Here is a 19,088-nt window from a genome sequence, read left to right on the forward strand (position 1 = left end):
TGCATTGACTTAAAGGTTAGTTAAATTTAAATTAAATCGTGAGCTAAGCTGAAGGAAAGTATTCATTCAAATCAGTGCAAGCTATCTAACATCTGCAACAGGAAGCACTATCCTTAACTAGAATAGCTGTACTTTAATTATCTTTCCAAGTATCAGTTAAGGATTTAAAAATCTTTAGCTGTAAAGCACGCAGCTTATCTGAAGTATTCTGAACTACGTGTTTATAGAATAATCCTGCCTAATTTTATTGTTACATTTGGCACAACGTTATTCCTCTGGTGCACTCTGAGGAATAGAATGTGACAATGTGTTGGGCCCTCAACATTTCATTGTATATATTAACGACCAAGATGGTGGGATGGAAAGTCAAATAACCAAGCTTGCTGATGACACAAAGAAAGGTGCCATTGTAAGCACTGTATAGGGAAGCATAAAATTACAAAGATTCAGTGGTAGATTGAGTAAACTGATAAAACTGTGCCAAATGGATTTCAATGTAGGCAAATGTTAGATTAGTCCTAAATAGGATAGAGCAGAGTACTTCCTAAATGATGAAAAGTTGTAAAGTAGTCTAGTTCTATGGAGTTCTACAGAATAAGTGCCAGAATGTGGCAACTAGGGGAATTTCACAGTAACTTCATTTGCAGTGTTAATGTAAGCCTTACTTGTGACAAATAAGTTAACTTTAACTTTTTAACTGAATACCAAACTTAGAGAATTTGGTGTTTTAAGGGTTGATCGCTTTTTAAAATTTAGTTAAGTTTTGAATTTAGTATTCAACGTAACTCTAACTTGACATTACTCTTAGAGTATGGTCAATACAACCTGCTAGTGGCAGCTGTCTGGTTAATCAGTTAGGTGGTGAGTGTAAACTGGTAATTACTGTCAGCAGGCCATTTAAAATTTTTGTTTGCAGAAGCACAGGAGGCTTTTGCTGTGGCACAAGCGTCCAGTTCTATCGAGCACTGCTTCTAGAGAGCACTAAATTCAATCGAGTGAGGAAATCCTGCACAGTGAGAGGAGAGATAGGGTAGACTGGTAGACAGATATTTCTCAAGGGTCAATGCTGGGATCACTGCCTTTTTGCTATGTATTAATGACTTGGATCTTGGAGTGCAATACAATTTCAAAATCTGCCGATGAAGCCAAACAATGAGGATGATACCAATCGACTGCATTAGTATCCAGATAGGCTATCAGAAAAGGCATACTGAAGTGAGGTGATGCATTTTGGCAGAAAGGAGGGGAATATCGAAATAATAGCATAGTTTGAAAGTGCGTGCAGAGACTGAGGGAGCTGATGTATAGATTTAGCAGTTAGCTAAACAAATGAGATCTTAACCTTCATAAATATGGACATTGATTACAAAAGCAGGGTATGCTGAACCTTTATAAAGCTCTGATTAGGATCCAACTAGTATATTGCATCCAGTTCTGGCCATGGCACTTTAAGAAGCACATGAGGATCCTTAACAGGATACAGAGGAGATTTACCAGACTGATTTCTGGGATGGTATGATTGTCGTATGAGGAGAGATTGGGTTTACTGGGCCTGTATTCACTGGAGTTTAGAAGAATGAGATGGGATCTCATTGAAACTTATGAAACTCTGACAGGGCTGGACAGGCTTGATTGTCGGATGATGTTTCCCTCGGCTGGGAGGGGGGTGGGAGAGTGTGGTAGAGGGTCTAGAACAATGGGTCACTGTATCAGGACAGGGGTAAGCCATTTAGGTCTGAGATGAGGAGAAATTTCTTCACCCAGAGGGTGGTGAACCTGTGGAATTCTCTACCACAGAAGATTGTGGAGGTCAAGTCACTGAATGTATTCAAGAAAAAAATAGGTAGCTTTCTAGATACCAAAGGCGTCAAGAGGTATGGGGAGAGAGTGGGAGTATGGCGTTGAGATAGAGGATCAGCAAGGATCAGATTGAATGGCAGAGCAGGCTCAATGGTTCAAATGGCCTACTCCTGCTCCTATTTTTTTATGTTTCCATCAGGGACTTTAGCTGCGACATTAAATTGGAGAAACTGGGTTTGTTCTCCTTACAGCAAAAGAAGATGAGCAAAGGTCTGACAGAGGTGTACAAAATTATGATAAGTTTAGATAAAGTAGATACAGAAAACCTGTTTCCATCAGCTGATGATACAATGACAAGGGGACAAAGATTTAAAGGATTGGGCAAGAGATGCAGGGGAATGTGAGGAAGCACTTTATTTAATGCAGCAAGTGATAATGACCTGGAACTTGATGTCTGCATGGGTGGCGGATGCAGAGACCATCAATTATCTCAGAAGGAAATTGAATGGGTACTTGCAGGGCAATGAGAATAGAGCATGGGACTGAATGGAGTGCTGTAAAGAGAGTTGGCATGGACTCAATAGGCTGAATGGTCTCTTGCCATGCCATAATAATTTTATAAGACTCGGTGGTCCAGCTGTATAGATCATTAAAATATCATGAATAGAAACAGAAAAATGTAATGGCTAATTGGATGCTGGCTTTTATATCTAGAGGATTAGAATATAAGTCAAGCTCCAGCTAAACAAAGCTCTGGTCTGGCCATACCAGGAATACTATGATTAATTCTGGGCACCACACCTCAGGAAGGATACACACTTTGGAGGCAGTGCAGCAAACATTTACCTGGATGAAACCCAGACTTCTAGGTTATCCAAAGATTGCAAGGAGATTATGCAAACTAATATTTCCCTAGAATTTAGAAGCCTAAGGAAAGGGATGATTTGATCAAAGTTTTCAAAATATTCATTGAAACAGAAACATATTGGAAAATCTCAGCAGGTCTGACAGCATCTGTGGAGAGAGAGTGGGGCCAACATTTCGAGTCTAGATGACCCTTCGTCAGAGAAAGATTGGATAGTTGGGGAGTCTAAAATCAAGGGCAGAATCTAAACCAAGCCTTTCAGGAATGAAATTACGAGAGATTTCGGCATACAAAGCATGGTAGAAGTTCAGAACTCTTTTCCACAAATGGCAATTGAAGCAAGATCAATTGATGATTTTAAATGTGAGATTGAAAGGTTTTTGTTATCCCCAAGCTATTAAGGAATAAAGTCACAGATCAGACATGATCTTTGTAAATAGCAAAAGAGGTTTGAGGGGCTAATTATGATCTATCCCGATCCCACCTTGTGGCTTCTTCTGGATTCCGAATTTTATTAAATGCTTTGTCACAGAACAGGGTTAAAAATGACTTACCAATACAGAACTTGTGACTGCCTCCCAGTTCGATTTTGAGGTCTGTGGCTGTAAATCGTCCTGAAACAGAATGAAATAAATGTCCATTGATCACCGTCCTTGTTCGTGTGGTCCCATGTGCTTTGTAGCTTTGCAATCAAAGTGTTCAGTGTGCTCCTCCTGATTGGAGTGGGGGGTGGAGGGGAATGGATTGTGATTTGATTTGATTTATTACTATCATTGGTACGTGATGTATTGGTATGTGATGAATGCTAGTTCATTAACGCCCCTCTAATGCAGTGATTTAGCTTTAGTAGCTGTGGCATTTTGTAGTTATAAAGGAAAATTCTGTGATATTGCTCACACTTGCAATGAGACCAATTTATTAAGGAAGGACATAGAATCATACATGTATACCGCATAGAAACAGGCCCTTTCAGCCAACTTGTCCACGCCACCCTTTTTTAACCACTAAACTAGTCCCAATTGCCCACATTTGACCCATATTCCTCTATATCCATCTTACCCATGTAACTGTCCAAAATGCTTTTTAAAAGATAAAATTATATCTCCCTCTACTACTACCTTTGGCAGCTTGTTCCAGACACTCACCACCCTCTGTGTGAAAGAATTGCCCCTCTGGACCCTTTTGTATCTCTCCCCTCTCACCTTAAACCTATGCCCTCTAGTTTTAGACTCCCCTAACTTTTGGAAAAGGTGTTGACTATATACCTTCTCTGTGCCCCTCATTATTTTATAGACCTCTATAAGATCACCCCTCAGCCTCCTACGCTCCAAGGAAAAAAGTCCCAGTCTATCCAGCCTCTCCTTATAACTCAAACCATCAAGCCCCCGTCGCATCCCAGTAAATCTTTTCTGCACTCTTTCTAGTTCAATAATATCCTTCAACACATTTTAAAAGGTTTCATGAAATGTGATGCTTTCAATTTTCTGGCTGACAGCTGCTATTGTTTTTTGCCTTACTGTGAAGCCCAATATGTACATCTTGTCAAAACTTTAAGCTTTAGAAGTCTAGAATGGTGCAAAATGCATGTTTTAAAGTGTTTTTAATGAAGTAATCTTGTGAGGATTCAGTGGAACAATGTCACTGTATGCGTATGGATCATTATATTTATTCCCATTAAGTCTCAGCTTCGTGGACTGGATTTGACAGTATTGGACAGTCACAGGTATTTATTTCTACTGAACATGATGTTGGTTAAATTTCATGGGAAGAAACTGAATTGCACACGGGGCTAGAATTCAGGTTAACTGAATGCTACAATTTCCTCAGAATTCACCTCAGGACAATTTCCCCTTCCCCTCACAGTCGACCTTTTAATATCCAGACATTTCCCAGTTTCTTTTTCCTTTTCACAGCCTCACTCTGCACTGACAGCCTAAATTAACTTGTCATCTATACAGCTTTATCATGTTCAGACCCTGACTCATCAGAGCAATTTCTGTACGACAAGAGTTTCTTCCAGCACATGCCAATGACTATACCAAGAAAAGGCACATTATGTTTGAAAGTGTTGTAGCAAATGGATTTGCGTCATTGGCCATCTATACACTGAATTCTTTTTAGTGGCTTCCAGTCACTCTGAGCTGTTTGTGCACATCACCTAAGCCTTGAAAACAACAAAGGCACCACCAGCCCAATTGACTCTGCAAAGTTCTTCTCGCTAACATCTGGAGACATGTGTCAAAGTTAGGCGAACTGGGAGGATCAACCATAATATACTCACTGAAACATACTTTAACGCCTATGTCCCAGTCTCTTCCAACATCTTCATAGAATCATAGAATCTACAGTGCAGAAGGAGGCCATTCGGCCCATTGAGTCTGCACCGACCACAATCCCACCCAGACCATATCCCCATAACCCAATGCATTTACCCTAGCTAGTCCCCTTGACACTAAGGGGCAATTTAGCATGGCCAATCCACCTAACCCGCACATCTTTGGACTGTGGGAGGAAATCAGAGCAGCAAGAGAAAACCCACACAGGCACGGGGAGAATGTGCAAACTCCACACTGACAGTGACCCAAGCTGGGAATCGAACCTGGGTCACTGGCGCTGTGAGGCAGCAGTACTAACCACTGTGCCTCTGTGCTGCCCCTGGATCTTCCCTGGAAATGTTGTGTCCCACTGACAGGTTAGCCATATTAATATTGTGCCTAAGAAAGAGATCAGAGGTTGCCAATTCTGCAGCAAGTATCTCACCTTCTGATGCCCCAAAACCTGTCCATCATCTCCCAGGTGAAAACCATGAGACTGATGGAATACTGTCCACTTGCCTGGGTGAGGGCAGCTCAACAACACCCAATGGCAAAGCAGTTCGCTTAACCAGCAACTCATCCACTGCCTAAAAAATTCATGTCCTCCACCACCAGCATGCAGTGTACCATATATATAAGGTGAACAGCAGAAGCCTTGGGAAGTTGCTTTGGCAGCATCTTCCAAATCTATGACCTCCATCACCTAGAAGGACAAGGACAGCAGATGCATGGAATCACCACTCCTGCAAGATCCCCTTCAAGCCGCACATCATTCTGGCTTGGAACTATATCGCCGTTTCTTCACTGACATTAGGTCAAAATCCTGGAACTCCCTTTCCAATAGCACTGCAGGTGTACCTACACCACATGGACTGTAGCAGTTCAAGAAAGCACTGCCCTGCAGCTTCTCAAGAAAAGTTAGGATGGGTAATCAATGTTTGCTTTGTCAGCCATGCTCACAATCCATGAGTGAACAAAAAAAAGGCCTTCCTCTCGAGTACTGCCACACCCTCGCTCACTATTGTTCTATCATGATTCCAGATCTCAACATCCCAGTTGTCCTACAGCTCATAGTCTCTTTGCCATCCATCCCAAATTCTGAGACACCACACCAGGCATCGACACTTATTCTTACATCAATAACTCCTGCTCAATATGAAAATTCCAATGACAAAAGTTGAATTCTATGTAAATCTCTCAAGTTATAATAATGTTACATATAGCACTATTTTTCAAATGACCTTGAGTAATCATAGAATCATAGAATCCCTACAGAGCAGAAGGAGGCCATTTGGCCTGTCAAGTCTGCACTGACCACAATCCCACCCAGGCCCTATTCCCCTAACACCACATATTTACCCTGTTAAGCCCCTGATACTAGGGGCAATTTAGCATGGCCAATCAACCTAACCTGTACACCTTTGGACTGTGGGAGGAAACTGGAGCACCTGCAAGAAACCCACATAGACATGGTGAGAACGTTCAAACTCCACACAGTCACCCGAGGCCAAAATTGAATGTAGGTCACTGGCGCTGTGAGGCAACAGTGCTGACCACTGTGCCACCGTGCCAGAAAGAGATTGATTTGTGTTTTCCAGGAAATGGCATGATTTGTTTTCCGATGTCATTCCTCACAAGTTGAGTCCCAGTTCAAGTTGGACCATCTGGAGCTGATGTCAAAATCTCCCACTGGATGAAGGTCAATCTATAACTGACTTGATGCAGTGACCACATAAGCCTGAGAACAGATCACCTGCCCACCCTCTCCTTCCTGCCTCTTCATTAGCGAAGGGTTGTCCGGGTGCCTTTTAAAGACGACACCTGGACATGACAGCAGAATGCATGACTTCCTGCCTGACCCACCACGACACTCAGCGGTGCATGTACACAACTAATGAGGTGGAAAACCCCACTCCACGGTGGCAATCACTCCAACTTTCTCATCCCACCATGGAACTTATGGTGGGGAAGATTCTTACTCAACCCATGATCCCTGCTGCCATCTTTCCAAACTACCATCCCACCTACAACCTCTCTTTCCTTTCCAAAGTCCTTGAACATTCGATAAGGTACCGCCATGAAGGCCACTTAATAAGATAACAGCCTATGGTATTGTGGGTAGTAAGTTAGCATGGATAGAGGATTGGCTAACTGAGAGAAGACAGAGAGTTGGGAAAAGTGGCACTTTCAGGATGCAAACCTGTAACTAATAATTATTTACAACATATATTAATGTCTTGGATACGGGAAACGAATGAATTTTGCTAAATTTGCAGGTGACACAAAAGTAGGTGGGAAGGCAACTTTAGAATTCTCAACCATTATATTCCAATGTTGTAGATCTCTGCATGGCCTGGCACCACCTCACCTCTGTAGTGTTTTCCAGCCTTGCCACTATCCAAAATAACTGTGCTCACTTAATTCTGGCCTCTTGAGCATCCCCAATTTTAAGTGCTCCACCATTGCTGGCTTTGTCTTTGCCCTGGAATACCCAATCTGAACCTTTCTGTGTCTTGTTCTCTTTTTCTTACTTTAAGACATTCCTAAAAACCTCTCTGACCAAGCTTCTTGTCATCTGCCTTTGCTGACACGTCATGTGGTTCAGTGTTGAATTCTGTTTTATAATGTTCATGTGAAAATTCCTTGGCACCTTTTATAATGTAAAATGTGCTCTGTAAATAAATTTTAAAAAAATGAAAGCTGTAATGCTTGTGATGAAGTATTTCTATTATTTTAGCATTAGCATTTTCTTGCTACAACAAAACATTATCTGCTTAGTTCATGTGTCAGAATCAGATGAGAAAGCATAAACAAGGTGACAGCAGTTAATGCTAAATTGTAAATACTCATTGTGTAAGTCACTGGTTTTGCTCAACCAAGGCATGCAGCATGACAAACATTTATCTTTCTAAGTAATTATTTTTGAAGAAATATATTGTACATCTTTCCTTTTTTTTTTAACTTTGAGTGAGGGACGCACATGACGAACATTTTGTAATTTTCCAAAGGTCCTCCAGATATATCTGGCAGGTTGTTAGTCTATCATTTACGATGCCACCTTTCCCCGGTAGACTTGTTTATTTTACAAAATATCCAATGAGAAACCTCCATATTTTTCCTTTTGGGAAATAACAAATCTTTTCCTGGAGTGCTAGGCACGAGCTATCCCATAGGAAGCTCATTTGTGAGGCTGTCAACCCACACTGCTCGTCCTCCAATTGACACACAACAGAGGGGATCAGCGCAGACCTGTCTGGCATCATATTCAGACACATCCACGTGGATGCCCGTAACATTTAATACATGGTTTCTCTGCCTTTTCCTCTTGTCAATATTCTCTCTCAATTTAGCCTGCGGGAAGGAGAGGAAATAAACAGATGCATTTACCTCTATCTTCATGTGTAGTGGTAAATAGTTCTTCGAGGCATTTCTCCCATTCCGCTGCGCTAATAAATTAACAACCTGCGCTGGGCGTCCGACCCTGAGCACATCTTAAAGACTTGATTAGCTGTAAGTATTCACATTCCAACCATTATTCTGTAAATTGAGTTTGTGTCTTTATATGCCCTGTTTGTGAACAGAATTCCCACTCACCTGAAGAAGGGGCTTAAGGCTCCGAAAGCTTGTGTGGCTTTTGCTACCAAATAAACCTGTTGGACTTTAACCTGGTGTTGTTAAACTTCTTACTGTGCCTCTCCCAGCGCCAGATATCTGGCACCGTCAGCTCTGCGCCGAAGCTGCATTTGGGGGGGATTCAAATGTAATTTCAATGTGATTAGCTGGGTCTGGACTGATGTCTCCGGGCCCGCTAGCATCTCCCAGCCCCCCCCATCAGAGTGTTTCACTCCAGCGAGGATTACAGTAGCTTCAGTCCCTGGCCCGCTAATTATATTTAAATGACATTAAAATGTCCTCCTGAATAACTAATGCAGCTCCGTGCCTATTTCTGGCACGGAGCTGATGGCGCCGGAAATCCGGAGCTGGGAAACGCGCTCGGAGCCAGATGCCCAGCGTGGATTGTGCTAATCCGGCCCCGTTGAACTCTCCTGGCCCGCTGCACTAAAAAATCAGCGCAATGGGATGGGAGAATTGCCCCCTTGGTGATGGATAAGCGGCCTGATCATTTAGCAAGAGTGAATAGAGGTGGTTGTGAGATGGAGCTGGATGTCATCAGCATACATGTGAAAACTAACACTCTGCTTTCAGATGATGCCAAGATTATGTCTATTAGGCATTTAACCTTTGGAATGGAGTGTTGAAGAGGCTGCTCACTTTTGTAAGTTTACAGTTTGTGCACTTCAAAACACCAGAAACAGCTTGGTTACTCTCGATGCCAAATACACTATTTTATGTAAACAAAAGTCTGTCTTATACATGCTTGCCCTGTTGTACATTTTTCTCCTTTTTTGTCCTATTGACTAATTTCTTTCTCTTTCTATCATGTTGAGCGTTAAAGAAAGAACTTGTATACATATAAAAAACCTTCAATTTCTACGGTTGTCTTGATTTTGTTTCTTCTATAAGGTGGCAATAATTTGCAAAGAGCAAGGTCCCACATTAGTGATATTGCTTAAATGGCAACCATGGGTGAGGAGATCTCCAGAGTCCCTCTTTGAATATTGCAATGGGATCCTTGTAGCCATGTAGCTAATTCATAAGAGAGGAGCTCCAAATACTGGAGTATTCAATGCCGCACTGCAGCACCAATCTTAGCAAAAAGACAAGGCTGATGATGAAATGGTTTCAAATTCATGACAAACATATCAGCCATGATCGAGTGGTGGAGCACTAATTGTGGCCTAATTCTGCTCGTTGATCTTATGTTAATTCCAAGATGTAAAAAGACTCAACAGAAGTTATTTGATTTCTTACAGGAGAGCAAAATGAGGGAGCATGAATTGAAGCTGAAAAGGGATAATGCATAAAAGCCCCGATGTTTCACTGAGTAGAATCTTTCCGGTCCTGTGGAGAAGAGTTTCAAGGCTGGATCAGGGGGAGTTTCAGAGAAACTGTGTGTTGGATCAAGGTCTGATGTGTCCCCGCCTCTGAGTGATCTTCCCAGAGGTGAGTTAACACCGGCAAAGATTACCCATCCAAGAGTGACAGATATGGCATAACTAGATATCCATTTGCAGACACTTTAGCACTCTTTTGGGATCTTCCTGGTGGAGGATGGACTCCCCACTGAGGACCATGTCTGTAAGTGACTGTAGGTGCTGGTGGCTGGCTTCAGGAGCCTGCCGGGCCTCCAGCTTTAACCTCAAATCTAGAAACACAGTTATCAGTGGGCCACATCTGCAGCTGCTGGAATCCTGTGTAAGGGTTTACCCACCACAGGGCTGGCCTGGCAGCTGTGGGCAGCATTCATTTAATAAGATTTAGCACCCCAAGATGGAGACATCTTCTCAGTTGCTTCCTAAGCAACAGTGCCCACCTCTGCTGGTGAGGCTGTGGTCCCGATGAGGCTGCAAGCTCTCTGACGAAGTTGTAGGTCCAAGATACCCTCTTGCCATCCTGAATTGAGCAGTGGACCTGGAGGTGGCCTCTGAATTGGATGCCTCAGGGAAGATATCGGAAACTGTTGGTGCAGGGTCAGGATAAGGAAATGGTTCAGACCCTTGATTAATTATTAAAGATGACACGATTTTGCCCAACAAAAGCATGGGTGGTTTTGGGGTGTAGCTTACCAAGACTGTGAGGCTTAAATGTCTTCAAGGTCAAAATGAACATTATCTTGAACAGAAACACATCACCAGTTAGAAGTGTTAGGCCAACAGGAAGGCATAAAATGATCTTTTCCAGCAATGCTATGTTTCTATATTTCAAATTGGCACCCTTTGAGATAAAGCACTTCGACCTATTTCCTTCAGTCACCTCTCCTCAAACTGAATCCTTTCATCTTCCTTGGACAGAACATTTCCATTACTCCTCCAACAGATTATTTCCACTTTAGATCCAGTCTTCTGAAGATAGAATACCTCCACACCATCAAATATGATGAGTGGCATGGTGATACAGTGATTAGCATTGCTGCCCCACAGCACCAGGGGCCTAGGTTTCATTCCGCCTGTCTGTGGAGTTTGCACGTTCTTCCCGTATCTGCATGGGTTTCCTCTGGGTGCTCCGATTTCCTCCCACCGGCCAAAGATGTGGAGGTCGGTTAGGTAAATTGGCCATGCTAAATTGCCCCTAGTTCCAGGGGGATTGGCAGGGGTTGCAGGAATGGGGCCTGGGTGGGATTGTTGCTGGTGCAAGCTTGATGGACTGAATGGCCTTCTTCTGTACTGTAATGATTCTATGACCTGTTTTACTTCCTCTTTAATTGAATGTTTCCAGATTTTGTATTACAGCCCAAATACTTTCAAACCTCAGACAGAATGAAATATAATAATTTGTGCATATTGCCAGACAGTTTTTGGAATGAATTAGGAGAGAATGTACAACAATTCTACTATATTTGAGAACAACCATTCTAACTGAGTATTCTAACTTGCCAATTTTTCATCCTTTCTCTGGATATTTTATGTGGGATATTTTTAGACATGATATTATCGCACATGACATTTAGCTTCATGCTGGAGCGTAATAACCTAACTGATACTATCTCCACAGAATCTATCTCAACTCCACCATGCAACTAACTGTGAATTGGAAAGTCCATTGATGGAAATATGATCATATCTGTGATTCCTAGTTACACATTTATTAGTGGATATTACTTACCACTTCCACTGGAGAGTAATAAATGCGAAATCCAGGCTTGGCCACAAAATATTCATCTGATTTAAAGGTTATTCTTAGCCTATTGCTTTTTGATATTAGTCTTGGGGGAACTTCCTTATTTCCACACCATCTTCCACGAATAATTCGGTTTGTGTCAGAGATATCTTCCACCTCTACAAAGTCATATCTAAATGGTAGAGAAAGACAAATGGTTACTTTTCCAATTAATGCACTTTCTGTTCCTTGGGGATTTCTGTGGGTAAGTAAAGCATCCCTAGCAGCACTAATGAACATAGCCCAAAGATATCCTGCCTTTGGGGCATTGAACTGGGGAAGAGTCCATGGAGATGTAAAAATGGTGGCCTGGACCCAAATCCACAGTTCCCAACCCCATTCCTGGCCCAATCAGTTTTATTAGACTGATGAACAAGCGGCTCCCCAGTGAAAACATTGTTTGATTGACAGTTCTTGCACACTGGTGTATTCTGTCAATTGCACAATGTTCACTTGCACAACATAAAGAGGTTTCAATTGTTTGCAGTTTCAGCTATTAATACTTTAAAGAATCTGGATGATTGACACTTTAAGGCTATTGTGAAAGGGCTTATTTTTAAGAAAGGAGAAAGTTATGAATGAATGACTTTTTTAAACTTGTATCACACATATGATTTTGACTATGAGGTTCACTGATTCTGTACAGTGTGTATAGTAGGTGAATAGGTATGGAGGTGCCAGAACTTGGTATTGGGGAGCCATTATGTGTAGCTGGGGATATAGTCTGGCATGAAGAGAATGATGGTGGATGACATGAGGAGCCATGGGGGTTGGGTGTGGGGGACAAGCCTTGGCATGGAAGGGTGTGGGGGACAAGCCTTGGCATGGAAGGTTCACCAGGATGTTGTCTGGTCTTGAGGGTGTTGACTATGAGGAGAGGTTGAATCTAGGATTGTTTTCACTGGAAAAATGAAGGCTGAGGGGAGACCTGACAGAGGTCTACAAAATTATGAGAGGCATAGACACGGTGGATAGTCAAAGACTTTTTCCCAGGGTGGAAGTGTCAATTACAAGGGGCCCAGGTTCAAGGTGAGAGGGGGAAAGTTTATGAGAGATGTGCAGGGGAAGTTTTTCACCCAGAGTGGTGAACACGGTGCCAGAGGAGGTGGTGGAAGCAGGCACATTAGCAACATTTAAGAGGCATCTGGATGGGTACATGAATAGGGAGGGAATATGAGATACAGACCAAGTAAGGGCAGAAGTTTTTTTTTCATTTAGTTAGGACATCATGATCGGCGCAGGCTTGGAGGGTTGAAGGGCCTGTTCCTGTGCTGTACTTTTCTTTGTTCTTTTGTTCCATTTGTCTGCCTGGCCATGGGTATGGGTGGAAAGCCATAGTTTGGCAGGGAGGGTATGAGGGGGCATGGGGTGGGGGTTGGCTGGAAAGTGGGGGGCACGAGTTGCTCCATAGGGAGAGTGTGGAGGTGAGAGGGTATAAGGGGTGAGGGCTAGAGGCTGTTCCTTGTTTTGGCATGAAATGCCAGAGCACTTTTGAACAGCCTGCCTCAGCAGCTGGCAGCCTCCATGGACTGCCTCCGAAACTTTCCCAGCTGGTAGGGTTGATGGGGGGTTGAGGGGGAAATGTGTCTGGTTCTAAATTTCCCGACTCCCACTACCCGCTTCTAGGTTGAAAATCCAGCCCTTGATCTCTGGTCAGTATTCAACGACCGGATGTTAGCTGGATTAATAGTGTTACACTGGGCCTCAATAGCCCTGGGGTAAAGAGTAAAGAAAGAGTTCCCATTATTGATCGCAATCCAATCACATTGGCTGGTAAATGTATGTGTGTCAGTGTGGGGTGGAGGGAAGGATAGAATTGGACTGAGTCATGATTATCTCTCCCTCCAACTCCACGATGGGAACAATCATGAAGAAATCTTCCGGCCTTGTCCTTGCAGGAATGGACCATTTTCAGGTTGGAAAGATAGATAAGCATTTACATAGCGCCCTTTCCAAGCAGTGACCACCTCAAAGTCCTTTACAACAAATGACGTATTCTTAAGATGTGGTTACTGTTCTAATGATGGAAGCACAGCAGCTAAATTGTGCACAGGAAACCTAACATATAAGCAGCAATGCCATAATGACCAAATACTCTGCTTTGGTGATGTTGTTTGAGAGATAAATGTTGGTCTCGACACTAGGGATAACTCTCCTACTCATCTTTTAAATGTTGCCATGGAATCTTTAATATCCACCCAAGCAGGCCGATGGGGCCTTAGCTTCACATCTTATCCAAAAGGCGGCACCTTTGACAGTGCTGTTCTCTCCCAGTACCCCCTTTACTTATGGCCAGGCTTAGCTGTAGTTTGGCCATTATCTCGCTTTGGGGTTGCCTGACCAATCAGGCAGGTAGGATGTGCACTGGATGTGTCAAAGGGAGGATTTCTGATTAAAGCAAGGGTTACCAGGGATCATCTGCATGTGGAACCTTGAGGCGGCAGCAAACTCAGGAATGGAGAGGAGAGCGGGAAAGGCTGCTCCCCGGATCTCTCACTCTTACCTGGAGATCCAGATGCAAGATCGGAGGGATTGCTGTGAGTTGAACTTTCTGAAGGACAGGAAGAAGGGGACAATTTCACCAACTAATCAGGTATAGGTGGAATCATGGAATCCCTACAATACAGAAGCAGGCAATTTGGCCCATCAAGTCTGTACTGACCACAATCCCACCCAGGCCCTTATCCCGCAACCCCACACATTTACCCTGCTAATCCCCCTGACACAAAGGGTCAATTTAGCATCGCCAATCAACCCAACCCGCACATCTTTGGACTGTTGGGTGAAACCGGAGCACCCGGAGGAAACCCATGCAGACACAGGGAGAATGTGCAAAGTCCACACAGACAGTGACCCGAGGTCAGAATTGAACCTGGGTCCCTGGCATTGTGAGGCAGCAGTGCTAACCACTGTGCCACCCCAAGGAATGACCAAATAAGTCCAAGGAAGTCAATGGCAAGTCAATGGCAAGGAGTGTGGTCCCTCCAACCAGGAAGCAATACATCAAACATCCAGAAGCTTGGCCTGTCACCAATTCAGGGGATTTAACTCCACACAAGTATGCAAACCAATGCACCTCCCCTTATATAGGGCATATGACACTGAAAGAGTCCATTTGGCTCTATCCGTCTCTGCTGGCTGGGAAAACTTTCCCCTCACTCTCCAACTCACAGATAAAGAATAGTAACCTGGAAAGGAAGTGCTTGCTGAATTGGTACTCCAGTAAAGAGTTAAGGGGAAAAACTAAACTAACAAGGGATGAAAGCAAACATTTCTTCTGCCCTACAATATCACTGAAAGTTAATATTATGTCATAAAGGTACCCTGAATATGTACATGAATGGAGACTAGCTAAACAATGTAAAGCAAATTTGAAAAGAAAAGAAAATCTGTCACATTCTTAAATGGGATTGACATATTACTAGAAACATAGAAAAAACATGTCACAGGAGCAGGGCGTTCAGCCCATCATGTCTGTTACAGCCAGATGTAATGATCTCGCTCCAACTCCTGAACCATAGCACTGCAACTTTTGGCATCTCCAGTGCAAGGCCAAGTACTTTTTTAAATGTGATGTTTCTGCCTCTACCAACCTTTCTGACAATGAATTCCAGATCCCCACACCCCTCTGGTTAAAAATATTTCTCAGCTCCCAGCTAAACTAATTCTTCTGCCAATTACTGTAAATCTATGCCCCCTGGTTACTGACCCTCCAGTCAGGGAAATAGATCCTTCTGATCGACTCTCTTGAGATCCCCTCAATTTCATACTTAAATTAAATCTGCTGTGTAAAAGGAAACAACCACAGGCTGTTGAATCTTTCTTTTGAGGCTAAAGCTCTCCAGTCCTGGCAACTTCCTCATAAATCACCTCTGTACCCTCTCCAGTGCGATCACTTCCTTCCTGTAATGTAGTGAGCTGAACTGTATGCAGTGTTCTTGATGTGGCCTAACTAATGTTTTATATGGTTCCAGCATAACCTCCCTGGTTTTGTAATTTATACCTCCACTGATAAAGAAGTCTCTTTTGCCTTCCTAACCATCATATCTATTTGTCCTGCTAACTTCATGGATCTTTGGACATGTACTGTGGGGATTCTATGATTCTACTCTAAGGCCAATCTTCTCCTTTACATTTCACAGTGGCCTACATTGACTGTACATGGGGGCAATTTCACAGGGGTAAGGGGGTGCCCCCTGGGCATTGCCAGCTTGGCAGTACCAGCCTGGTCTCCTGGCACTGCCCAAGGGGCAAAGTGGCAATGCCTGGGGGCACCTTGTCACTGCCCATCTGACACCGGGCAGTGCCAAGGGGCTGGGGCCAGAGGGGGGAGACCAGTTGTGGGTGGGGGGTCCCGCATCCACTCTGCACTCGGTGGTGACAGAGAGAGAGAGAGGCCAACCATCGGGGCTGGGCGGGGGTAGGGGGTGCGGGGGGCTTTGGGACTGCAGGGGGTCAGGGCTCCCAATGGGGGGGGGGAGGTAACGGGAGGTGGGAATGGGAGATTGGGACGGCTGGGGGGTGGTGGCTGGAGGAGGGGGGAATCAAGGCGGGGCGGGGGATGTCGGGGCCAGCCTGGACATGTCCATAAGACCAGCGATCGGGACGTGGGGGGCTCTGCATGCCAGTGATGGTGGGCTGTGCTGGCCAGTGATTAGGCTGGGCAGCGATCGGGAGGCCGGCAGTGTGGGCTATTGCGCATGTGTCGATCTTGGCGCATGCGCAATGGCCCGCTCAGCACTACGCTGCCAGCACCTCCAGCGGGAGTAAGCTCTGCCCACTGAGTTGTAGCGTGATTCACGCTAGTGCACTCTGCAGTGCACAGAGTGTGGGAGATTCATTTTGAAAATACCGCTGAAAATTCTAGCGGGATTTACTTGAGTTTTTACGTGAATTCGGCCCTTAGAATTTTTGGGGGTGAATCCCACCCCATCTCTTTATCTCGTTCATGCTGTGCAAGTACATTAGCTCACACGATAAAACTTCAAGCAGTGATGTTTCCTGGGAGTTTAAAAAATAATGCTTTGTCTTTTTGTTTTCCTCAAATTAAATTTATTACATTTTCACTGCATATATTTAAAAATGTTACTTTGTCCCTTTGTGGAATCTCATTTCCTAATTCTCCATTTTGAAAATGGTTAGAAATGTGACGATTGAAAAGGCTTAGGCAGACTTTTCTCCACTTTCATAGCTAGTAACAGGTCGCTTGTCTGTCACCAGAGGCTTGTAGCTTGAGGGGCACGACTCCACATCAAGCACAGCTGACCAAGAGTCTCTCCTACTCTTACCGCCAGCTATTGGCGTATGGAAGGATAGTTAACCTGTTTGACTGCGTTATGACTGCATCTTCCTTGGTCATCAGGTCCTGGGGAGGGCTCAAACACAGAGCTTCTGGCTCAGAGGTAGGGAATGCTACTATTGCACCACAGGACCTCCTTGATCCCTATCAATATAGACACCACTATTACATTCATTGATTTTATTGAGCATAGGTCAAATCAGACATAGATTTAGTGGAGGAGCGATATATCCTTTGCTTGAAGTGATATAATTTTCTGTTTTTGAAATTAGAATGAAAATGGGCTATCAGGCAGATCATTTGCAACTTGCAGTTCTCAAGTTTGTGTGGAATTTTATACTGCTAGTTTAGACTCATTCAAAGAGATGTACATAGTCACCTGGTATTATTCACTTGCATATGTATTCACCAATAGTGTCAGAGCAGCCAGTGAGAATTAATTTTCTTTGAAATTTAGGTAATCTTCAAACAGCTTTCTTACATTGATTTTAAGCAGAATGACATTAAAATATTTAAGCAAAGGTACATTTAAAGGGATGTGGATCAATCAATTGATGGTTAGATTGAACCATATTTAAATGTGAGTTGGGATGAGTTCCTATGTGTAATTCCCCAATAGCTGAAGGTAAACAGGAATCCAAAACTGAATGTGATTTATGCACAGTCATTTTTTTTTTCTGCTGCTGTGCTTGAAGACATTGTCACAGTGAGCTGACCACATAGGCCAAGAAGCCATCAGCAGTGAAGAACAATGTGCTTGTAAAGTCAATTTTGTCAGAGAGCAGAGAGCTGCCTGATATCTGGTGAAAAATGATAAGAAGCTTGCAAGCATATTCCCACAGAAAAACATAAACATTAGCAAGGGCAGTTAGTTGAAAACAGGCAGAATAAGTGCCCAACATGTGTGTGCGGAATTCTCTGGCCGCGCAGGTCTAAAATTCCTGCCCGACCGTCAATGGCATTTCACATTCTCCTCAACCCACCCGCTAAAATTCCAGTGGCAGGCGGGATGGGAGAATTCCGGCCAATAAGTCTGGTAGCCACGTTACATGGCATGAAACAATACAAAATTATCCACCAGAGGCGGAAGTTAACAGAGTGCAGACCCAGTCTGCATTCTGGAAGACAGTGCAAAAGCAGAACATCTACGTCCAGATAAGAATCAAGGATGTCCTCGTTAATTATTAAAAGTACGTTCTGGGAAATCAAAAAATTGAAATGCTTAGATCATGGTTTGTTCTATTTCGGTGATTCCTGTGTTTATGTCAAGGTCGGCCTATTACGATGATTAGGAGGAGATTCATAAAATGCTTCCGTATTCTCCCACCAGACATTTAATTTTTAAAATATCTATGTGTCAAAATGCTGCACGAAGGGCGTGTAGTATTCTGGTATGGCACTGTCTTACGTTTTCTTTTGGTAATTTCTTGACACATTAAAGATGCCAAATTACTTGATCCTCGTTAATTCTTGCGTTGTTTTCTGGTAGGCATCAATAACAGGGAGTTTTATTGATTAAAAATTGTAGGCAACTTAAGGAAAATGCTGCTGAGAACACCTAGGATGATTCTCGTTCTTTTGTTTAACAGGAAAATGAGGCCAAATGAAGTCAGCCAAAATTCCATTTGAGAAAAGATTAGAAACATGGTTAATTATTTTCCAGCTTTTCATTGCACTCTCAAAGACCTGGGATACACCACAGATAACGCTGAAAGTAAATTTTTTGTGTCTGCCTACAGGGCCAACTCTTAAAACCAATAAATAATAAAATAAATGATGTGATTCTCCCAGTGTTCTTCAGAAAGATAGGGTGAAAGTTTGCTGCCCCGTGGTGGGAGGGCAGGGCCATAAAATGCAGTGAGCCATTCAAAACATCATTGGCGGGAGCGGAAGATCCCATTGGCAGGAGGGGCTGCGAAATTATAGGTTTTAGAAAAACAAAAGATAAGAATAGGATTAGAGCAAAATACTACAGATGCTGGAATCTGAATCAAAAACAGACAATGCAGGTACGACAGCATCTGTGGAGAGT

The 19,088-nt window shown here is 43.4% G+C and overlaps 1 protein-coding gene across 2 annotated transcripts in view; it reads right to left on the reverse strand.

Annotated features, from left to right (window-relative positions):
• The window catches only part of pdgfd (platelet derived growth factor d), a 172,626-nt gene that overhangs the window by 38,849 nt on the left and 114,689 nt on the right, over positions 1-19,088 (reverse strand). For both annotated transcript variants that reach the window (XM_078222030.1, XM_078222031.1), the window contains exons 3-4: positions 11,704-11,890; positions 3,220-3,279 (exon numbers count right to left, since the gene is read on the reverse strand). In XM_078222030.1, coding sequence (XP_078078156.1) covers positions 3,220-3,279; positions 11,704-11,890 — 247 coding nt within the window. The remainder of the gene's footprint in view (positions 1-3,219; positions 3,280-11,703; positions 11,891-19,088) is intronic.

Source organism: Mustelus asterias, chromosome 10 (assembly GCF_964213995.1).
Source record: "Mustelus asterias chromosome 10, sMusAst1.hap1.1, whole genome shotgun sequence".
NCBI lineage: Eukaryota > Metazoa > Chordata > Chondrichthyes > Carcharhiniformes > Triakidae > Mustelus > Mustelus asterias.